The sequence below is a fragment of the Plodia interpunctella genome, chromosome 22, assembly GCF_027563975.2.
Source record: "Plodia interpunctella isolate USDA-ARS_2022_Savannah chromosome 22, ilPloInte3.2, whole genome shotgun sequence".
Classification (NCBI taxonomy): domain Eukaryota; kingdom Metazoa; phylum Arthropoda; class Insecta; order Lepidoptera; family Pyralidae; genus Plodia; species Plodia interpunctella.
Window position 1 is genome coordinate 6,411,933 of NC_071315.1, and position 24,761 is coordinate 6,436,693.

General features: G+C 35.7%; 3 protein-coding genes across 5 annotated transcripts; all 3 read right to left on the reverse strand.

The window, feature by feature from the left end:
• Positions 1-408: 408 nt before the first annotated feature.
• Positions 409-10,100, reverse strand: LOC128679563 (facilitated trehalose transporter Tret1-like). Of its 2 annotated transcripts, none has more exons than XM_053761880.2 (9): positions 10,010-10,100; positions 8,256-8,485; positions 6,488-6,646; positions 5,824-5,985; positions 5,273-5,375; positions 3,329-3,406; positions 2,724-2,941; positions 2,028-2,210; positions 409-1,833 (listed from the first exon to the last, which is right to left on the reverse strand). In XM_053761880.2, the coding sequence occupies exons 2-9, from the start codon at positions 8,469-8,471 to the stop codon at positions 1,591-1,593; spliced, it is 1,362 nt and encodes a 453-aa protein (XP_053617855.1). In that variant the 5' UTR covers positions 8,472-8,485; positions 10,010-10,100; the 3' UTR covers positions 409-1,590. The 2 variants fall into 2 exon arrangements, with proteins under 2 accessions (XP_053617855.1, XP_053617854.1); XM_053761879.2 differs by lacking the exon at positions 10,010-10,100 and adding an exon at positions 8,974-9,408.
• Positions 10,101-11,586: 1,486 nt separating this feature from the next.
• On the reverse strand, positions 11,587-19,647 carry GAA1 (Glycosylphosphatidylinositol anchor attachment 1). The gene is made up of 12 exons (XM_053761881.2): positions 19,227-19,647; positions 18,635-18,754; positions 18,244-18,403; positions 17,435-17,722; positions 16,284-16,398; positions 15,364-15,454; positions 13,822-14,065; positions 13,189-13,566; positions 12,682-12,863; positions 12,430-12,527; positions 11,943-12,120; positions 11,587-11,741 (listed from the first exon to the last, which is right to left on the reverse strand). Exons 1-12 carry the CDS (start codon positions 19,473-19,475, stop codon positions 11,640-11,642), a joined length of 2,205 nt encoding a protein of 734 aa, XP_053617856.1. The 5' UTR covers positions 19,476-19,647; the 3' UTR covers positions 11,587-11,639.
• A 329-nt stretch (positions 19,648-19,976) lies between these two features.
• LOC128679565 (facilitated trehalose transporter Tret1-like) lies at positions 19,977-24,532 on the reverse strand. Of its 2 annotated transcripts, XM_053761884.2 has the most exons (8): positions 24,263-24,532; positions 24,096-24,171; positions 23,165-23,394; positions 22,620-22,943; positions 22,222-22,354; positions 21,864-22,081; positions 20,830-21,024; positions 19,977-20,242 (listed from the first exon to the last, which is right to left on the reverse strand). In XM_053761884.2, the coding sequence occupies exons 2-8, from the start codon at positions 24,139-24,141 to the stop codon at positions 20,021-20,023; spliced, it is 1,368 nt and encodes a 455-aa protein (XP_053617859.1). In that variant the 5' UTR covers positions 24,142-24,171; positions 24,263-24,532; the 3' UTR covers positions 19,977-20,020. The 2 variants fall into 2 exon arrangements, with proteins under 2 accessions (XP_053617859.1, XP_053617858.1); XM_053761883.2 differs by having other exon boundaries at positions 24,096-24,532.
• Between the last annotated feature and the right edge of the window lie 229 nt (positions 24,533-24,761).

The following is a 24,761-nucleotide window of genomic DNA, read 5'->3' on the forward strand; positions in this document are numbered from 1 at the left end:
CGCCACAATCTATCCCTTTATTGCCTTGCTAACTGGATCAGGTAGATATATTCCTCGAAATATGCTAATTCCTGTCCATTAACCTGGATTTTGTGTTTAGCGCTGTTGATCATTAACTTTGTGTTAGACCGAATCATCTCCAGTCCAGAATCAACTCGTCAGATTAAAGTTTTCCAGCGATTATTGAAGTTCAGTTCAGACGCCGATTGGGAGAATAGGACAATGTCGTCGGCATAACGACTGTATAACCGCCTGCCGTCGATGTCAATGACCACCGGAGTTTTATTGAAGCTGTGGTATTGCGGTATATATTTTCTACATATACTTAATACAAATATTACAAGACAAAAGTTAAACAATAATAAATTGTGATATACATATAACACGGGATAACAATAAAATGCTGTGAAATTTAATACTATTTTTATGTAACTTAATATCTTTGCACAAAAAAAATAGTATCTAACTATTATACCTAAGTATTTGTACACAACAATTGTACAAGATAATCCACAGATTTATATATCAAACTCGAAATCTGTGCCGTAATCTGTACACACCTGTACAGATATCGCTATTTGACAACTCAATATGCCAATTTACAGGCATTTTTATTTTATTTCGTAACAGCTACAACTATATACTATACTATAACTATATAAACATACTTAAAATGTTTATAATAAAATTATTTTTTCCAGAAAATATTTTATTCCTATTTTTACAGGTATTAAAGTCAATTATTTCGTTATACAAGGATAAAATCATGTGTATGCGACGACTGGCGCCAGATGGCGGTAGGTGATCGGAAGTCATGTGTTTGCCTTTTGAACTTTATTTATACAACTTGAATAAAAAATATTAATAAAAATGTAATAATTAAATTTAAAAAACCCCCGACTTCGAAGTTGCTCACATTTATCTGTTAAAGAGTTGAGGGTTACCAAACAGATGAACATGTAATGTTCTTGTATCTGTGGTGAACACACATATTCCAATCATAGCTAAGAAAAAATTCAAATTGCGGATTCAATTCCAGAATTTTTTCATCTCATTATTATTTTCAAAAATAAGTTAAAGCATGTGTGACATGTATAACAAATCCATTTAAATATATGCTTGAATTTTTTTAAAAACTTAATTTCTTGCTTGTAACAGTGGGGTATATTGATTAGTTAAGTGTACCTGGTACTCTCTAATGAAAATACTGTACGTCGGCGTGAGACGTAAAGAGATGAATTAATTCAGCCGAACTGGCATGGGCTCGATAGCTCAGTGGTTAAGAGCACTGTCCCGGATAGACAGGGGCACGGGTTCAATTCCCGCTCGTTTCCAGAATTTCTACATCTCATTATTATTTTCAAAAATAACTAAGAAAACTCTTTTTAATCTCCTCTATTTCAAATAAGAAAGTACGTGAATCAAAATCGCTTCAGCCGTCTGATTGATAGGATGCCACGAATAGACATACAGACACGTTAAACTTATAATTCGGAGAGAGTTTTCTGTAGTCGGGAGTTAAAATCAAGGACGGATTTTGATGAAATTCTGATGAGTAAGTACATTTTCTCCAATGTCTCCCATCATCGTCTAAATATTATTTAATCTATGTTTCTTTGGCACCATCAGCCTTTGTATTTCGTCGAGAGGCACGCCCTTAGTCTCCGGAACGAAGAAGATGCTGAATATAGCCGTGAGAAGGCACGTCGCGGAGAATATGAAGAACACTGGGCCAAGTCCGATGGCGTTCATGAGTGGGTCGAAGACGAAAAGGACGAGGAAGTTGCAGAGCCAGGTCCATTCGACGATGATCATTGTCATGTAGCTTTTGACCTGAAAATAAGTATAAAAAATAATTTTTGCCACAAACTTTTATTGCCGTCGTTATAAGAACCACATGGACGTCAATTATGACGTCCTTGGAGAAAAGGTTTAAGCGCTGCTGTCGGCGATTTGGAAGCAGTAGACTTAGTATTATAAGCGTATTGTATTAAATAACAAAGTGTTATATTATATTAAATACTTACTTCAGGCAAAAATACCTCAGCCAATAGCACAAAGGGTACGGTTGCGGCGCCGAAAGCAAAGCAGGTGGCGAAGACATATATGAAGAGAGGCATCAGCCAGTTGGGACCGAAGGATGTGCAGAGTTGCAGGCCGCAGAGGAAACAGCAGATGGATGCACCGATTGATGGGTAGATTATGAGGGGCTGGAATGTAAAAAGAATGGCTAAATTATCTCGTTTAATATAAAAAGTTTTAGTACTTGTTTTGTAATGACATTCGTTCTTATTTCTACTCTCCAGTATAGGCTTCATATATATATCTTCTTTGTCATCAACATGGTTGGTATGATGAAAAAAAAACTAACGTAGACTTATCCCAATTACCAGAGGTTCATAAACCCAATAAAGCTTAACTTCCTGTCACACACAACCATACGACATAAGCATTCTTACCGGGGCATATACACGTAAAACTACCAGGTTGTCATAAAACACAAAGAATCAGCATACTCGTAATGTGTGCAAGGCTAAATACCACATTAACTGTAAGCAAAGATAGCTAGATAACCTAACCTAGATCAGTAGTTTTCTGTAATAATAGGTGGTTCAGTATACCTGGACTACCACTGGACTTTCACTAAACCAATTCATCAGGCTAAAGATTTTCAGTACAATTGCGTAACATTACCAGGTTGACATGAAACATGAAGAGCTCACCTTCCTCCCACAAATCTCCGTTAAGTACGCAGCGCAGAAGCCAGACAGTACGTTGATAACAGCAAATATGACAGTGGCTACAGTAGTAGGCATGTCGGGCACAGTTTTCTCGAAAAGTGGTTCCGCGTATACCTGGACTACCACTAATCCTTGGAAAATTGATGCTGTCATCAAAATTATAGTGACTAGGAGCGCTCGCCGGGTGGAGCGAGATTTTTCTGTGAAATAAATAAGTAGTTTATTACAAAATATGGATACTATATTATATATTATTATAGTTTCACAAAAGGCATTTTTAAAATCCGACGTGTATGTTCAGACTTCAGAGATTGGCGGGTTCAAACAAATACATTTTACACAATACTCAATATTTTAATTGCAATACCATAAAGTTGACATGATATTATAAATTATATAAAAAAGCACATATTTATGGACCCTGGCGGGCACAGCTACATGAATAGATGAGAGGAGGTCGCACTCAAAATACATGTTTATAAGTAAATTGTTAATGTTTCAGCTTTATTATACAAGTAAAGCTTTTGTAAATTCAAGTATGCTAATACATTTTTTTAAATATTAACAATCAAAAGTTATTAACTTACTGACAAATTGCAATAGATTCAGTTTTTCGTGTCTCTCCGGTTTGGGCTGTAACTTTGCTTCTTCAGGCGCAATCTCATCTGAAAATCACAAATATATACCGATATTAGAGTCATATTATTACAGAGGTCCGTTCCGGCTTCGCTCGGATGACTTAACCTTATTATTAAAAAAGTATGTTACTCTTAAAGGTTTCGTATAGACGAAACCTTCAATGAATCTTCAATCTCTGTGTTAAATTTCATCAATAATGGCAGTTTTGAGTTTATTTCAAAAATACAAATCTTTTCTCTTTATAGTTTAGTGTGGGAGTATGGATAGTATCTATAACAAATATTTTAAAACTGGTTGGACATTATTTAAATTGTTACCGAGATTTTTATAAAAAAAATACACAACATAGTGTACCTGCTATACCACTTCGCCAACTATATTTATATTATTTTCTAAATTTAATGTAATAATAATTTTCTCTTTATGGCTTCTTAGTTAATAACATTTTTTTTTGAGCTTGGTCCATTTCGGCAAACTATATATACAATGTAAATTTTTGCCGAATAACGTTTTAATTTTATTCTCCTTTCCTTCTTATCTACTTATATACAGATTTATTTAAAGATATTTTTTATTTATTTATTAACAACTAGCCCTATCATTACAGCGTTACCCATTACGATAGTCGTTAAATAAATTATAATTCTATTCTCTTATCATGGAAAATAAGTATAGGATAATTAATATATCATAGTTTTTTATGTATTATATGAAAGTATTTAATTGTTTAAACTATCAAGATAACAAAACATATCAATCGTTTTCATCCTGTTTGGTTGTCACACACACATAGGGAAGGTGAATGTTAAACATAACAAGATTTACATTATTAATTACATAAATTAATTAATAAATAAGATTTAGATAATACTGTCTTTCTGTTTATTATTGTACTATAAAATACTAGCTTTTTCCCACAACTTCGTATGTGAGTAGAAATCCGTTAACCGTGGTAAATTCAGGAAAACCCTTCTTAGTGCTCCCCTACTAGGAAACACACCAAATTTGTAGCGTGCGTTGTCTGTTAGTCAGTCAGTGAATCAGTCACTCAGTAACGCAAGAGTTTTATATATATAGACAGTATCTCTCTCCGATCATTCCCATGGCCCGTCTGTGAATCCTAGAAGACTTGAATTAATCCGCTTAAAATTTTAAAGATTCGGGCTGTGGTTTTACGACCGGCCGCCTGCCTGACGTCAACCCAGCTATAGGATACGTCATTGTAACCATACAAAAAGTGGATTACGTGTAAATTACTTGGGCAGGTATTCTGCGCAGTTACCAAGATAACATAACATTAATGACACCTTTACGTTAATTGTGTAGATACTGATATGACTAAATGAGGGCTGTAAAGTTTGATGGTGGTCGTGTTGCGTGCGACAATTAACCATCTCATTTTGCTAATATCAAAGATGTAGATTTAGAATGGGACCAATCTATATTTTCACTTCTAAAACATTTATCTATTAACATACAACTTACGTAATTATGTATAACAAAAAATATATGGCCAATTTAGGTACTAATAAAAAGTTGTAATAACTAAAAGACATCCCCTCCCATGTTATGATGCGACTGAGGGATAATAAGCCTTCACAGCTGATATATGACAACAGCAATCCCAAAGGGTGTTACCGTACATCGCTGTCGGTCCAAAAGTCATTTCCGAATCTTAAAATTAATTTTACACGGCCCAGAGTCGTCAAGAATGAAACCTCATGAACGCACTCAGATGAGACACTACAACATGGAATTCCTCAAAAAGAGCTTGAAAAGGTGAGATTTAAGAGGTGTTGCAGGCGTCCGTAGGCTGCGGTAACCACTTGCCATCAGGTGGGCCGATTGCTTGTTTACTTGCTCAATGGTATATAAAAAGAGGCAAGATTTACCTTCTTCAGCATTGATCGCCCTCCGCAGTTTCCCCAATTCGTCGGCTACCTCCTTGGTGCTCGTCTTCACGCGTCTGTAGAAGGCTATTGAGATTGCAGCTTCCTGCAATTTAAATTGAGTGCATTTGATCTCAAACTAGTATTGTTTAAATCTATAATACTTAATATAATTTTTCCACCCCACTGGTCTCCCCATTCCAAGTCGTTTTATACGGCGCTATAACCTACCATTTGTTCCTAAAGATTTGTGTACTATAATACATATATTAATGAAAGAAAGAAAAAAAAAACATATCTTTACATATTATAAAACTGAAGTCCACTGCCGCGTTTGTATGTTCGCAATAAACTCAAAAATTACTGCTCAGATTTTCATGTGGTTTTCACCTATAAATAGTGTGATTTCTGAGAAAGGTTTGGAGTATATTGTTTTTAGAAGACCGCTAGCATAATTCAAGAGATATTTCTCCTTAGCTAATAAATAAAATTTCTACCTAAATGTTACAAGAATCGATACGAAAATACTGTGTGAAAAATTCAACAAAACTCACCTTTTCCAACCCTTTCATCAACAGATATATGGGCGACTCTTTCAGCCAGCACAGTAGCCCAAGGTTCACGATGGTCAGCCCCAAAGACACGTACACATTAGTCCAGTAATCCAGTAAACCTCCAGTCAAATACGCCAGCAATATTCCCACCCCATACATCACCTACGATAGAAGACATGACATAGTTATACAGGGCATATTTTTTACACTGCACAAATTGTGTGAGGCAGATACGGATGATAAAACAGTATCCAAAGAAGCAGATATCAAAAAATTCGGTATCCAAAGAAACAGTAAAAAATGTCGAAAAGTTTTGGTCTTCCATACAAATTATCAGTTGTTCAGACTTAGTATTGAAAGTCAAAATTTTTCGTTCATAAAACATACTAGCTGCGCCCCGGGGCTTCATCCCGTGGGAATTTCAGGATAAAAATACCCTATGTGTTATGCCGGTTATGTTCTACCCGTGTACGAAATTTCATAACAATCGGTCCAGTAGATATTGCGTGAGTAGAGTAACATACATACATCCTGAAAAACTTTCGCATTTATAATATTAGTCGGATAGAACTTATAAACAAATGGCGAATTTAAGTACGCAATTTGTTTATACCTAAACATGTTTTTAGTGGGAACAATAAAGTTTAATAAACAGACAAATTACCATAGATCCAGAAGACATGGCCCCGCGTATGGACTCCTGACAGAATTCCCCGACAAACACTGCTACTATGAGGAAGGCGCCTCCTCCAAGACCGGCTATGAAGAGACCAGTCATGATGACTTCCACTTGGCGAGACACTGATATTAACGCCCAACCGATCTGTTGGAGAATAACATGTTTCCTCATGATTATTTTCAAGCTATTCTCACTACACTTACTATACTTACTATTACGCTCACTAATTCTTAGTGAGCTGTGAGCTGTAACAATTTTGTACTTCGTTTTCATTCATACATAGTAGAAATTTCCCGTAACTGCTTTTACCGTTTAAAACTTTTATACAAAATAAGAGATTATCTTTGCCTTAAACTTCGTATAAATCTTACTGAATCATTAATTTTGTCAAGATTACGTTGACTCTGTTTATGGACCGCGACTTTTAACAAAAACTAAGGCACACATTCAAAAAGTTCAAAATGCTTGTGCAAGGTATTGCTTTAACATTCCAGCACGAGAACATGTATCACCCTTCATCAATTCTGCAAAAATGCTAAACATGTCGTCGCGCCGCTACATCCATCTATCTACTCTCCTCTTTGGAATTGTTAAATATCGTAAACCCCCATATTTATTAGAAAAGCTAAACTGGTCTTCTAGATCTCGCCTTGGCCTTCTCATTGTTCAGAGTCACAAATTAACAGCTTTGCTTAAATTATGGAAATCATTAAATTGACCTCGTGAGGAAACTTAACTGTTTAGTTAACTGTTTAGTGCTGTGTATGCGACTACTTTCCTTTAGTTAACAGTAGGTATAGGTAGTTGTAAAGTCATGTCTGATGCTGGAGACCTCAATAAAATCTGATACCGTATTTAGCTATTAACACACTCGATGAGAAAGAATAAGTCAACTTGTGGGAATATAACTCTCATCTGAAGTATAGTATCGAAATTCTTTTTTCTAACTAGGTACCAAGTAAACAGCGGCCCACAGGATGGTAAGTGGTCACCGCAGTCTATCAACGCCTGCAACACCGGGGGTGCACACAACAATGCAAACACTGCTGTATGGCGGCTGTTATAGAGAGTGAGATACCCATGCAGACGACCTTTGTACCAAGGCACATCTTTGGTAAATTGTTTTAGACTTTTAGTTTCCTATAGTTTACAATAAATGAAATGTAACATACACATACACGACTTCCTGGATAATATTAAGAGTTCTTACTTTGCCTTCCGCATTTCACAATTCCCGTTTCGTTTTAAAATGATAGAAGTACAAACAGTTTGTCTCATTATAATATTATATATATATATATATATATATATATATATATATATATATATATATATATATATATATATATATATATATATATATATACATATATTATATATTATATTATATTATGTTATATATATATTAGGACAAATCACACAGATTGAGCTAGCCCCACAGTAAGTTCTAGACTTGTGTTATGGGATACTAAACTCAACGATACTATATTTTATAACATATACATATATATATAAACATCCAAGACCCGGGTCATTTTCCATCATGACCCGACCGGGGATCGAACCCGGGACCTCTCGGTTCAGAGGCAAGCACTTTACCACTGCGCCACCGAGGTCGTCGTCGTATTTATAATATTAGTACGGATACTATGGATAGAATTTATCGATAGTAGGAATATAAAATCTCCAAACTTCAAGACACGCATATATATATATAGTTGGCTAGTATAGTTGCAAGTTTCCATAAACTTACCACATTCATCAACGCACACACCAAAGAACAGTTCTTCCTGCCAAGCCTGTCAATCAATATCGCCAGCACGGGCGTGCTAGCCAGAGCCCCAGCGCTGGACAAACTGCCCAGCAGCCCTATCTCTGTCCCCGACATGACCCGGTACAGCGGAGTGTTGCCAGACCGGAACAGGTTGGTCGTTGACGATGGCCATGCAAAAATAATTCCAGTGCTCATAGTCAGGGAGCATACTGGAAATAAAATTGTTCTTGATTACGGTCGAGCATCATCAACATTAGCCCTTGGGGGCGTGTGGTTTCGCCCTAGAATAGGACCACTCATCCTCCCGTGAATGTCGTACGAGTGATGAAACGAACGTTGAAAATATTCGATAGGATATCGAATATTTTGTTTGCTTGTAATAATTTTATTGCACGAAAATAAATACATTAAACAAAATTAATTATCATCTGTTTATTTTAATATTTGATCTTTTTCTTTCACAGTCATATTTAAAATTTAATAACCATTCTTAAATACGATTTATTATTGGGATTTTAGCAAAATATGACTGAGAAACTTATAAATTATTTAACTGAGCAGCTTGTAATACAATATTGAAGTGATCAGTTTATGTACATTCAATCTCAAATTAATAGACCTATGTGTTTCTGCAAAGAACATTAAAAGACACAGTTATATAGAAGTGATCAAGTAAATATGCAAACAATTTACTTACCAATCAATGAACCAATAATTTGAAATAACACACCCATATTGTTAAAATAGGTATATAAAAAAAATTACGATATGTTTATCGACACATTAAGCACCAATTTACATTATATAAACTAAAATTATTTTAAATTTAGTCATCCAAAATATATTTATTTTTCAAAATTATTCTTTTAAGAAAGCTATTTTAATCATATTTCAGAGACCGCCTTTAGTAAGAGAATCGCTGTTAATAAAGAGCAATTTATCTAAAGCATTGAATTATCTCCGCAAATACTGAACACATGTACACGACATAATCTCTAAATAAATTTAGTATCTTTCAGATTTGTTTTACAACACGCTATCTAATTAAAATAAATTACGGCAAATCTTTACTGAAGTCGCCGATTATCAAAATTTTTTTGGGTTCCAAACAAGACTGAAGACTGCCGGTGAAGGAGCGAGTGTCTTTATGGTCACACGGTCAAGATTCCAATTATATCCTAGCTAGTCCGGTCTAACGTTACCTATAAAAACAATCGTAAGTTTGTTTGTCGTTACTATCCTTATCCTGAATAGTAAATACCAAAGTTATGTACATCTATGTTGAGTATAAGTAAGTTAGTGGACAGCCACCACATTTAAAGGTTATATTTTATTATAATATATTGTTTATGGTTATCTCATAGAGTGACATTGTTGTTGTGAAAAATGGTTTGAATTTGTAAGACGTTAAAATGTAGCTGATAGAAATAGAAGAGAAATAAAATTATTTAATATAAAGGAACTTTAATTAATTGAGTCATTCAGATCTACAAAGCCAATAATCTTCTCAGTCTTCTTCCTCGGTGCATCGCGTTCATCTTCGGCTAAACCTAGATTTTGTCCAATTGACTTCTGTGGTGTCTAGCCGATCGTAAGCAAGCAACACCCAGATCTATCAATCTGAGACCGGTTTCAGCTAGGTCTAACCAGCTATATCTATATGTACCCGCACTTAGACATTTAACCGTAATACATACATGAAGTTTGGAAGTACGGAGAAGGACAAAAAGTACCTTTAAAATCCCGGTGAAAAGATTGTTTTTTTGAGAAATCACGCGTGCGGAGCCGCTGGCATCTGGTAATATATAAATTTGTTATGTATCCTGACTCGACTGCTGTCATGTTCCAACTGCCCAATTTCCTGCACAGAGGGCCCAAACAAGGCCAAAGCGTTTATGTGTACCTCTACACATTGACTGGCTGAAATAATATGTGATTATTATTGTGATTGTTTTCTTAGCTAAAGCATGGCAATACATTATGAGGGAGCCTTTTAGTTGACTGTTTGTTAGTGTGTGAACTGGAGAAGGCAAAGGGTACATTTGACTTAATGACAAGAGCATCAATCCATTTTAGGTTTTGATAAACTGTGAAGTGAAGACTTTTTCCATAGCGAGTTAAATCAAAATCAGTCAAAATCAAATCAAATGTATTAATAACTAGATGTTGCCCGGGTCTTCGCTCCCACGGAAATTTTAAGATCAAATATAGCCATCTTGGATAATTTACCGTTCTAATGGTGAAAGAATTTTTGAAGTCGGTTCGGTAGTTTCGGTTATTACCCGCCTCAAACACAAAAACTCACAAAGTCACAAACTCACAAACGCTAATAGTATAGATAAACTATCGTTGCCTATCAGCTGTTTGGCTTTGTGTCCCTTATTCGCCTTGTACGACTTCTACGAGAGGATATGGAGTGGTCCTAGTCTAGGGCGGAACCACATACCGCGAAATAGCAAACATGAGTCTTTCATGGGAAATCGTGGTATGCTATTCAAAAACAGATTTTCCTTTTCGACATCATAGAATTTTATTACTATGGCAATAAAATACCATTATTTGCTCAGCTTATTATAATCATGCTACGTAATTAATGACAATTACAGCAATAGCTACATTTTAAAGGCATAAAACACATGGTTTTTATTGTACAACTAGCAGTTGCCCGCGGCTCGCCCGCTGTAAAGAGTAGCTCCAGCTCGCCAACTATCTCCACACCAATAATCGTTTCAATTCTAAGGTCCATTTTGACGTGACGTGAACACGCGCCTTAGAAAAGATTTTGGACAGGACGTTTTGTCGTCACAATTTTGGGGTCACAAAATTGTAACGTCACAGGACGTCACAATTTTGTGACATTAAGCATATTCCAGTCATGCAAGCTCCATATATATTTTTTCTTTTCTTACGCTCGTAAGTTTAGTCATTATGATTGGATAACAATATTCACTGAACCACACTGCAGTTAATAATTGGTACTTTCTACTAAAATTCTTTATATTTTTTTTATTCGCTAATAAAAGAAATTGACAAAAATGTCATGGTTGCGCTAGTATGCGGTTAAAAGCGCAAATATAATAATCTAATTGCAAGTTACGTGTTATACCGGCTCCAAACTGTCGTCGAACAGTTTGCCAAACTTCGGCGTATTCGGTATACATTACTGATTTTTCATTGCGGTTAATAAAAGCCCTCATACAAATGACGCAATGTTTACACGTCGGCATGTATCTCGAATTGGCTTGGCGGAAAGATTTCCCAGAAATTATTTTTATTTTTTTCAGACGAAAGATCATAATGAAAAACAGTATAAGAATGATACATTTATTTAAATAAGTCTTTGGAATGAATAAATAAACTAAATTAAGTATGTTCTTCGACCCTATTGCAAAGTATCTGCCAGAATATGATCCAAATAGGTAGAATCACACATGACGTAACGTTATATAGCCAGTTGCCGTAGATCTGAAACAACATATCACGCCTTTATCACTTACGGGGAAGACAGAGCAAAAACAAGCATTTAGATGTGGAACTTGTGTAAGTAGTTTAGTTTTAAAGTTAGTCGACAGTAGTGTCATACCTAAATACTATTTTAATGTTATTTTAATTAGACATTATACATTTAATGTACTAGGCGAACAGAACACCTAAAGAGCATCTTACCAAAGAGTCCACGATAGAGAACATGGTAGCTTGCATTGCTGCATCGCGCCCTCTGCCGGCCATACTCAGGAAATCTTCTTCGGGGAACAGGAAACCACTGTATATGACCATGCCAAGAGTGACCGCGCAGAGTGGTGACAGGATCAGGCAGAGTAACCGTTTGATTTGAATTGCAAGCCTAAAGGCAATGTTTATTTCATTAATATTATGTATTAACTTAAGTTTTTGTTATTAACATTTTAGTAAATCGAATAATATTCAAAAATAAATTTTCTTGGGCGAGATACTGAGCGTGTAAATGTAAAAAAGAATGATAAGACAAGGAAAGATAGTTTTCTTGAGATAAAAAAGAGAGACAAAGTGTATTAGAAAGACAGAGAGAGAGAGAGATAGTATATGTGCGAGACAAGAGACCTAGAGAGAAAAGGACAGGATTTATATGAAAGAGACATAATGTGGGTATGAAAGAGAAGAAAAATCATCTTACCATCCTTTTCCTCCTCGCGTTTGTACTCCAGCTACCAGGGCGAGAGGAGTGTAAAGGACAGCGATCGCAAATCCTAGAGGGAAGTTGTGCATACCCACCTGTAAAAAAAGGATTAGTATAAAAATAGACCGAAAACTAAGTTTGTGCCGGGACATTATTCATTGTTATTTAAATTATCTTATTTCTATTAGGATATTGGCTGTTGATGATATAAAACGAAAATGGAACTGAGAAATATAGCACAATACTCACGGTCAAACAAACAGTAGCCAACTCAACAAGCATCAGTATATTGACTAGAGACATCTCATCGTAACTTATGCGCCCCTTGCTGAGGACCCGCGGGAGTAACGGAGTCAGGAATACCAGGAGCACAGAGGTCGCAAGGAGGCCGTAGTACACGGAGAACTCTGATGACTGCTCGTACATTGCTCCTAAGAATCAATAACCCTATTAGTATCTATATAATTATTTTTATATCATGTCGAATGTCCGCCAAATATTACAATAAATTCAGGTTCTTACTCCAAAGTTGTTGTATTTTTACAAAAACGATATAAGAAAAAATGTATGAATATTTCTACATTCTTGGTCATGCATGTAAATCAATTATGCTTTTGCAGTTACGTTTATCGAGATCTAGCATAAAACAATGACACGCTGAACCTGAGATATTATAGTATAGGAAATTCAAAAAGGCAGATAAAGAAATGCAGAGTTTGATTGTTGTTTGTTTGTTCATCAATGAGACTAACTTACCGATCTTGCTAAAAAGCAATGGTGAATTCATAACTCCATATCCAATTAGATGTACTAGAATATAATTCGCGCCAATATTCACTATGCTCATACTAGAATCCACCCTTTTCTTCTTATTCTTTTTGACAAGCTCTTTCACTTCATGTTCGCCTGGTACCTCGTCAGAATTCTTCTGTTTGTGTTTGACGGTTTCTTCGGCAGCTTCTTGTGTTTCTTCTTTATTCTCTTTAGTTTTCTGGTCGCCTGGTGCTGCGTCAGAATTCTTACGTTTACGTTTGACTGGTTGTTCATCATCGTTTTCTTGTATGGTGACCCACAGGTATAGTGCGCGGACTATCATCGCAACACATAGGAGGCATAGTGATGGCATGTATTGGCCTGTAATATAAATAATATATCACTCATCATGTATATAATTTATATTGTCATTAGAATAATTTATATTAAGTGACTTGTAATTTACAAAGGTATCAATTGTAACGATATAATTAAGTAATGATTATATAACATACTCTACTCTAAAAAGAAGTCACACATCCCTGCCAGATCAATTTTGGAGCAGAGATAGATTACAACTTTCAAAAGCTAATAACCACACAAAACAGGACATAAAATACTGCTAATATCACTCACCTATCGATATAAATCTATTAGTAGCCGCGAGTAAATAGAAGAAGTAACTCTGGTGGAAACTCTCCAGTAAATTGTTCAAGGAGCGCAGGATACTCTCCAGGGCGATACCAAGGCGGTAGAAGTTGCAGGGAGTGAGCGCGGACGCGGAGGGGGGGGGCGCGGCGGGGTCGCGGGCGTCGCGGCCCTCCAACGTCACGGCCTCGATCCCGAAACGGTGGAATAAGCCGTGGTTGCCATTTGGCACCTGTTACATTATAGCGTTTTAATTATTTATGTAAATAATAGTAGATTAGTAGCCAAGGGCTGTAAGGCATCAATTGCAGCCCGAGATATTTATCTATATAGTTCGAGGGTGCAATTGATGGTACCCACACACCCGAGCTAACAACTACTCTACGCTTTACATCTCGATTGTGAAGTAAGTAGAAAAAAACTGAATTATAAAAAAAAAACCCAAAAACAGCAATATTTAAAGGTTTTCTATTCCCGCCTTTTTCATTAAAAAGAACTTTTAATTTTTTTTTAAGAACAAAATTGAGCTTTGCCGTTCGATACCTATTTAAAATTGACAACTATTTATACGAAGACAAGGCTGAATAGCGAAGCGACCTCTTTGGTCATTGGGCTGAATGCATGACGTCTATTGCCAGTATGATGGTTAGATGTACGCGAACTTTTTGAAAGAGTGAAGTTTTATTTTTAATTACTTACCGCCCTAGGGCTTTTCTAGCTACATTATTACCCTAGAGCGCTAATTGGTCACTTACCAGTCCCATTTGGGGGTAATAAGGACCAACTTACCGAACATGAGTAATGTAAAAACATTTTATTCCACCAAAATCAAAGTACAAGAGACATATTTGAATAAAACGACGGCCAGGCTATTTTGAGTTAAGGAGATATGAATATAAATGAGATTTATTTATTTATTCCTTGCTTTCATGTACAGATTCACATTGGTTGTCACAATAATGTTTGTTAGTGTAGGTGTTAATACATGGACCCGGATTGCGTGTTGCAAGTTTATCAACACAGCGTATTAGTTAATGTTAGTCAAATCAATCAAACTTCAGGGTGTAAATCAATACTAAATGTCGAACAGTGGTTTTAGAATAATGTCAAGAATATAATAATAATTCAGTCAAAACATTCAACCTAATTCCCTACATACATATCATGAAAATACTTTTTATAAACGACGGTGAAAAATTATGGTGCTAACAGTAAAGAAAGAATTTCTTGTATATAAAAATATATAAAATAATAGAGAAAGACGTATTTAAACTTTATTGCGCAAATACAACTCGTAAAAGTACAAAAGATGACCTTAATGCTAAAAGCATTATCTAACAGTCAACCATGCAGGCCATTTTGTTTGATCGGCCATTTTGTTTGATCGCCGGTTAAAACCAACGTCAAATTTGACAATACAACTCAACCTAATAGTTCTGGAATCTAATTTACTCTGTAATAATCTCTGTTTGGTACTTAAATTCCACTAACACCATCTGGTGGGAAAAATAGTAAAGGGCCAATACTTACGCCGGCAATCTGTGAGGTCACCATACCAAGTATGGTGACTATACCATTGGTCCACTCATCGTACTTGTTGCGGGTACGGATCCACGAATAACTACAAATAAACATCTCTATAAATATAATAAAACTGCAAAGATGGCTGTGTCCGAACATAGGAGATATTAAAAACAAAAAAATATAGGACTAATATTAGTAAAAACATTTTTTTTTATGTTTGTCTGTCTTTCTGTATGTATGTTTGTTCGCGCATCACGCAAAACCTACTAGATGGAATTTGATGCCGTTTTCACAATTGTACAGCAGATGGTCTAACTAATATAGGTAAAATCTGATATAGGTTTTATCGCGACACGTTGCTTAGAACCCGAGAGGGTAATAAACGCGGGCGAAGCCGCGGACAAATGTTAGTTCCAAAGAATTATTTAAACTTCATTAAATACTAAAAGTTCTAGGACCTGTTGCACCAGTTTCTGTTAAAATATTCTATTTGAAGTCTAACAATCTAACTGCTAGATAAATCTGCTTTAAGTGATTGGCCAGTTAGCCACCACTTGTGAAACACAATTTTAATGCTATGTGTTCGATATATTACTTACATATAGGCTATCGGATACGTTATCAGCAAGCGGTGACACAGGCCCTTCATATTTTAAACATGGGAAATTTATTTTAAACAGGGGAAATTTATTTTAAACAGGGGAAATTTATTTTAAACAGGAGAAATTTATTTTAAACAGGGGAAATTTATTTCAAACAGGGAAAAACATTCTTTTGCGTGAAAACATAATAGTTGATTCATATGTAACAGAATATTGCATAATGAAAAAAATGCATAACACCATTTTAATCATAACATATTGAATCACTTAACTGCAATAGAGACAAAACAATTCAGTACAATAATTATTATTAAACTATATCACCTGTTTTTATAAGAATGGTGTATTCCGGACTTGACACAAAGCTTGTGTACCAAATTGACCAGATCTAGATTAGGTAGCTGACCATTCAAGCCTTCAACTTTCACCTCTATGTACTCTGAAATAAGGATTGTTGTTGAGTAAACTGAAGATAGAGATGTTACCGGCTAAACGGCGGTCATTCCTGTTTAACCTGAGTGTGTTTATTTCTATCCGGATAAATTAGTTTAGCCTAGGTAAAAACTAGTTTATCCTGGAATCGGTTTTGGCCGGTAACAGAGATATCTTCTATTTCACTCATACAAGAAAAAGAAACGCATATTAGAAATACATGCATTATACTGGTATACTATATATACTATTATTTGTATGATGAGCTCCCAAAATTTTTAAAGATGATGGGGGCACACCTATTTTTCTTCTCAGTATATTATAGTACACTCAGCGAATCATATAAAAGAAGACCAATAAGACGCCATTTAGGCTAAAAGACTTGGTCTAATAGTCTAATAAGATTTGGTCTTTATGATAAATACTGCGCATTTATCCCGCCAGAGTGCAGCACTGTATGTTAGGTACACACAAGCTTTGCCGCCTTTTGCTAGGTCGATTAAAACGTTTATTTTAGAGTAATTTATTAATCCTTTCATTATGTAAGCAATCGTTTGTGAAAATATACAACAATGTAGCATACTCGGGTGCCGAAATATTGGGAAAAATCGTTTTCTATAAGATAAAAATCTTCGAAAATTATAGGATACGCCTCACGCTGTAAAATTTTCGAGCAGTAAACGGTCGAAAAAAGCTCGAAACACTTCACACATGAAGACTTATTAAAATATGGACTTCAAACAGGTAAGATCTTCAGTCAAAATCAAGTTTATATCAGTTTATCACCACAGTTGGCCAAATCATTCAGAACATAACTTAAAGTAGTGTTATTATTTTCAGGATAATCCACTAAATCCTTATTTTTTCCTTTAAACTCGCACCACGATTGCGTAGAAAGTATTTTGGTCGTAAATCTGCAACATTATTGAAAATTGGCGCTTTTTGCCTCCATTGGCAATGTTTGTTAACCCTAGTTGTACCAGTAGCGCCATCTGCGCTGAGCTTTGCATAATATGTTGCCCTATTACATTCTAATAACTTACTAATTTTGGGCGTATGGAACTCCAAATTGATGGCAGCTTGAATCGACCCCGACCTTCCCTTCAGTCTCCCAGGATCTAAACATTTCTGATGATCATTCCCCAAATCAAACCACGCCATATTGCCAATGTCCAACTTCGGAGTACCAGGCTTCCAGAAGCTACCAAGAGATGTGTAGAAAGTTCCAGCGTTGCTATTGAGGCCGTGGTAAGCTTCTAACCACGCCTGCATTCCCAGTTGTTCATGTTCTGTGATGAGGAATATTATATCTTTTGCCCAGTACTTTTGAGCTGCAAAAAAAATTACATTATATTATAAATAAGTATTTATGAATTATTATAAAAAATTTACTCATACAACTCATAAATAAATAAAAATTAAATCTTTATGACATACATATAATATACAAAATTGTATAATAGTTGCTAAATATTCAGAGGCACAATTTACTTGAATGAATATAAATAAGATGATATATGTGTATTAAATTTTTAATTTTCGTAATATAAAAAGACAAAAAATAAAAGATGGTCTTGAAATATACAGGATTAATATAGGGTTTATTGAAATAAATATTATAATATTAAATAAACAGAAAATGAAAAGATATCACTATGAATATAAGACACTAAATGTTGACGGGGCTTCGCTCCCGTGGGAATTTTGAGATAAAATATAGCCTATAGCAATCTGGATAATGTACCTTTCTAAAGTTGAAAGAATTTTTTAAATTGATTCGGTAGTTTGGAGATTACCCGCCTCAAACACACAAACTCACAAATGCTTTATAATAACAGTATAGATTTCTCACGTCTAGCAAACTGTGCGAAGGCAAGCATGAGTGCGATGCCAGCAGTGGTCTCCTTCTGGTGCGAGCCCAGAGGTCTGAATGGGGCGGTCACCACCAGGGCTTCCAGAGAAGGGGTGCGAGCTGCCCTTAGTATGCCATAGACATTAGTGCCTTTGTAGACCTGAAAAATTAGGCACCAAAAGATAACATGTTATATTCCATTTATATACTTATAATTGTGATTTAATCAGATTTTCTGCAATAAAAGGTTGCCTGTTACTGCTGAAAGTGTAGTTTATCTTTATGACAAATTTCATCAAAATCAGTACAGTAATTATTTAATATACATTAAATAATTACTGTACTGATTTTGATGTAAATAATGTTGACATGTAATATGTAGTACACAAACCTGCCCCTGTCCCATGGGGTAGTTGAGGGTGAAGTTATGAGTGTAAACTTCCAGATGTAGCTGGGACATCTTGGCCACCAGCCACGGCACGGGAATCTCCTCTGAATCACTATACTTATCCTGAAATTATTATTGTCACATCAATTTTATCTATGAAATATATATTTTTTAATTGGCATATTTTATATTAATTAATATGTTGTGAATATTATGTAAGTTAATCTATACATATAATAAAACTGTAAGTGGACTAACTTTGTACATAAGATATTAAAGAACAATAATTATGAGGGGTTTTTATGGGCCATTTGTATATTAGTCTTCTTTCTTACCAAGTGTGATATTGCTAACACTGAGGTGAGATTTTATTCAACTAGCCTATAGGCATCTGACATCTACCACAAAGTAGTAGGTAGCATTCTGTTGTTTAAACATCTAATTAATATGACAATAATATAAACTGTATGTGCTCTTAGAACTGTTATCCATTTCTAGTCTAGTATAAGCACCAAGTCTCCCAAATTATAATAAAGACTATTAGATTAAGTTTGTATATTATGAAGAGAACATTATCATAGAAAGCCTTACTTACCTCAAGCTCCATCGTCAAGTCATTGAAGTACTTCTTAGCAGAGGATTCAGCATTGAATTCGTTGGTCACCAGTCCTGGCAGAAGAGCATTCTCAGAGAAGTACGTCTCATTGTTGAACTCCTTATTGCCCAACATTACGAACCACACCAAAGCACCAACGAAACACAAAAAACATAGCGGCCCATGTACTCTTTTCAGCAACTTCACCCATTTTACCGACCCGTATTCAGGGTCCGATAAGAGACCCATTCTTTTTATAAGTCAATGTTACTTGATAATAATACTGTAGATAGTCTATTCTAAATACAATAAAACATTAATTTTCACTCATCGCAAGTGCATTGGCACATAATGAAAAATTATTTCCAAAAAAATCAAGCGAGAAACCAATCCATCGGTTTGTTGATATCTTTAACATTGACAGCTAAATGACACTTAGCGAATGACAGTTTTTTTTATTTTAGTTTAGGAGGCAAATGTGAAAGCATATTTCTAGAATTAGGTATTGCCTTTTATTTTGTTCAGAGAGTATATGACAAAAGAAAACAAAGTTTTTATTGTACATAATTATTATATATTATATACACGATAAACTTACGATTACCCACAATATTTTTTCACAATACATTACATTCACACATGGGTCTAGCCGATTTTTATTTCCAGTGTTCTGCATTGGAACACATAACTACTTACATACTTACTTCATAATCTGTTAATTTTGTCGTATTACCTAACTTTCCATTTCAACATATCTACAATTTTATATTCAAATAAAAAAAGTGCACAGAGATTCATTTTTTGGCCAGCATCTTTTCAATTTCTTCCACGCTCTTTCCTTTTGTCTCTGGCACTATGAGAAGCGTGAGAAACACCCCAACAAGGTTGACTGCAGCAAAGCAGTACATCGTGTTATGTAGCCCTATCAACGATATAGCTGGTCCGAATGCGAAGAGTTGGAGAAACGACACGAACCACGCGTAGGACACCACACAGCCCAGTACTTTTGCTCGGATCTGAAATATCCGTGAAAGTTACTATAATTAATTAAAAAAACATTATAAACCATATTTTGGAAACGGTAATTTTTTCATTTAGATTAGAACTGGGCTTTTTATTAATTCCTAAGTAAGAACTAAGTTGTTCATCTTTTCAAGGCTGGGTTTGTTCGACTCACTCGAAACGCGCATTCATATATGGTTGACGTACATTCCAATTGTAAACTAATTAAACGTGGAAATTGAACATTTCTGTCACGTAGCGCCGACCATTTACGATCGACTTAACAGATACAATGATCCAATGGTATAGTTCGCTAGTGTGTATGCGACTAACTGCCATTACTTAGATGGCGGTAAGTAGTGGTAAAAGTCATGTCAGATACCTTTAAGCGACTTAAATAAAATCTGACACCAGTGTTAGCAATAACACACTATACACATCTAACACTATATGATTATATATATTACCTAGATGGTGACGTGGTTTGATTTTAAACTGGTCGAATAATTGAGCCTCTAGGCTCAATTAGGCCCCTCTAGGCCCCTCTAGGCCCCTTGAGGAGACTAAAATATTATGTTATGAAATATTCAAAAGCACTTACTTGGAAGTTAAACATTTCCGACATGATGACGTAGGGCATAGGTGCGACGCCAGCCGCGTGCGACCAGACAGACACTATGATGATGACGACTGGCAACCAGTTCGGAAAGCTGCCGCCCTGGTGCCTCATTGTCAGTATCGTCCCGAGGCTGATCAACGCTGCAGTGATTATGGCGAAGGTTAGCGTTAGTAGCACCTGCAAGATAAAATTTTACTGGTTACATCTTCATATCAGCCCTTTCCTACTTATTACTGAGCTCATAGTAATAAATGTTGGCATCAGCTTTCATTCATTCATTCATTCAATTGGGGCATCTTGGTACATTATACGTGCAAATTTAATGTTCAAAGGTTAAGTTAACCTTTGTTGGAAGCAGACCAGTTTTTTTTGTACTGAGCAGGGCACGCCAACTACCTAAAGGGAAGTGGTCACCGCAGCCTATAGACGCTTGCCAAACACCAGGGTTTCATGACCTTTTTGAAGAACTCTATGTTGTAGTTTCAGTAGATCCTGTGAACACCTTGGGCTTGTCACTTGTCTAGCTCTGTAGCTTAGAGCTGTACGATAAACGGAACTAGTACTACTTTAGCCATATTGGAATAGGTGATATATCTAATGGCTTATAAATATGATAAGAGTTCTAGGTCCAATAGGACGAATATTTGACGACCTCGGTGGCGCAGTGGTAAAGTTCTTGCCACTGAACCGAGAGGTTCCGGGTTCGATCCCCGGTCGGGTCATGATGGAAAATGATCTTTTTCTGATTGGCCCGGGTCTTGGATGTTTATCTATATATGTATTTGTTATAAAAATATAGTATCGTTGAGTTAGTATCCCATAACACAAGTCTCGAACTTACTTTGGGGCTAGCTCAATCTGTGTGATTTGTCCTAATATATTTATATTTATCTATTATATTTAATAGGTACCTAAATATGCTCAACGACTATAGCTCTCTGTAGTGGGGCATCTCAGTCTCTACACAATCATTATTGTGTATAAATTATGTACCTACCACAACTGTACAAACTCACCTTCCTCCCAAACTTGTCAACACAGCTCATGGATGTAAAGGACCCCAGGATCATCACGATAGGTATGCTCAACGACTGTAACTCTGGACTCAAAGTGACACCTGACTCGGAGAAGACGGAGGAAGCATAGGTGAACATTGCATAGTTTCCGTTGATGGCTTGTACCGTGATGATTATGACAACCAGGAGCAGGCCAGTGCGATATGACCGGTTTTTCACTGGAAAAATAAAAAAAAATTTAAATATATGTAGTGAGCTGTGGTAGTGAGTCTCCCTTTCTTTATGGTTCTCGCATGTTCCCGATGACATTCGGGAAAAATAAATGAAATACATTTTTTCAAAATTACGAGATCCTTACAAATGGCGAGAAGCGTGATGTCAGGGAGAGATTTGAAATGTCGGTCGTCTTCTTTCAATAAATTCACTTCGCCCAGGATCTCCTTGTGGTTCATATCTAACCCCCTCAAGAATGCCATTGTAGCAGCCGCTTCCTGTAAATGTAATCTCAATTTCATAACATACTCTTACAAAACAGACAACAATTATCTAAGAAGATGTATTAAATTCATTAAATGGATAAATTACTTAGGTAATTTCCAAATTAAGTTCCTTGGTTGAATCATTTCATCATTTCAATCATTTCAATCATAGATTTTTGTCACTTTAATAGTCATCATCGGCAGTCCTTTATACCCTGCAGCTGTTCATGCCTCTCTCAATTATCATCTACTTTACAGCATTAAATTTATTCCTTACCTCATACTTGCCAATCTTGACCAGGAACGAAGGACTCTCAGGAGCCTTTATCAACGCCAAAACAGAAGCCACTGACATCGTGAGAACTATCCACAAGACCGTGTAATAGCCCAAATAAGATCCCATTGCGTATATCATCAAAATACCAAGATTTTGCATGAGGAGGAACATGGAAACCAACATTCCTCGTATGTTATCCTGGCTGATTTCTTTGACGTATACCGGGATGAGCTGGAAACAGCCACCGGCAGGAATCCCTGCTAGAATCCTGGCTATGATGAGGCAGATGATATTTGTAGTTGATAACTTGATTATCCAGCAACACTGAAAACGCAACATATTTTATATAGGATTGTAACTAGCTATTTTCGATGCTTATTGGCGGCCTAAATCGGATCCTGTTATTACCCAGAGTACATTAAAATTGGTAAATAGTTTCGTCTCTTTTCGTTTTAGTAGGTTTAAGGTTTAAGAACATAAGACTTACGGTAAACGAAGCTTATTTAGATTCGTTTTGTTAGCTATTTTACTTTGTAAAATCTTACCATTTGCATAATCGCCATCACCAGAACCCCAACCTTCCTGCCGTAACTATCAGCTATGTACACAAACAGAGGCACTCCTATGACTCCCGCTAGTGGCACTGCGCTGGCAACCCAGGTCATTTCCATCTCTGTCAGAGGTCTCCCTGCTGGCGACGACTCTGATTGGAGGATTACCTTCATTGGAGAAACCCAGCCTGCTTGTAAGCCGTAAGTCAACAGTGTCATCTCAGCTGAAAAGTTTGAAGGTTTAAGATATGCAATCATATTTAAAGACACAGAATTATAATTGATAGATTAAACAAAAGGCTTCGCCACCTGGTACGAGAATTTCAGAACAACTGCAGGCGGTCTGACATTTTTTAAAATTTTCGAACGTCGTTGAATCATTAATGAATCTGAATAGCGCTGAATCCCGGTAAAATTATTTATTAACTGTGATATACGTTTATTATATATTTTAGGGAGCAGTTATTTGGTACTACTGTAAATAACAATAGTACCAAATAACTGCTCCCTATTATTATATATTATTTTAGGATTCCGGTACGATAATAGACTGAGAAGAAAAGCCGATTGACCGCACTCCGAAATTCTTGGAGACAAAAACAGTAATAGACCAAAAGCCATCTCCACATCTTCGTTATAACTAGTATTAAAGTTTATTTTTTCTATGTATGTCACGAAGGCGGGAAAAAATTTACAATTAAAAAAACTTTAGCTCATGTTTGCAGAGATATAGGCGTCGTGTTCCACTAACGGCCTATCCGTTAGTAATAACTATCAGGGCCAGAAAACAATTTTTAAAGTTTTATTTTACTAGGTGCTATTTAATACTAAGTTGTTTGTTAACGAATATCTATGTCATTGGCTCTAGATCTGTAAACCTGCCTAAATTTATATCTACGATGAAAAAAAATCCATATGTACTTACCTACAAAAGCTACTATCCATTGCACATAAGTATGTCCTTTTCCCATTTTGATTTCACGATTTCGTTTTATTTTTAACTAAAAATGTATTTATATTTACTATTAAATATTTTCTATCAGTCTAATTATCTCTAATTACTTTCGTAATTTTCAAAATTAAATTTGCTACCTGCCGACAGCCATTTTTGTAAACTAATTTGGGTTTGTGACACTATTGCTTTTATATTGCGGTTCGTTTTTCATAGATTTACTGAATATGAAAGATAACACTATTTTTTTTATTGCACAGGATGTACCTAACAGGAAAATAAAATGAACTATTTGAAGAAAATTTAAAACTTATTAGAATCTCCTAAAACAAATGACGCATGTGCACATGCGACAAAAACTGTGCTCTTCAATTGCTCATTTGGCATTTCGGGCAAATGATTACTTTGATCCACCAAAAATTTCCATTTAAACCTCACATAATCCTATAAAATCAAATTATGTACGTATTGTTTACGATCCGTGACTAATTGATGGAAAGCAATAATTTGATCCCGATTACTATTTTGGCATTGACGATACCAAAAACTTCCATTTTGCCGTTTTAAAATTCGACTAAAAGTAAAAAAAAAATAATATCACGCGGCAAAACTGTATGTTCTAAGCAAAATATTGCGTGT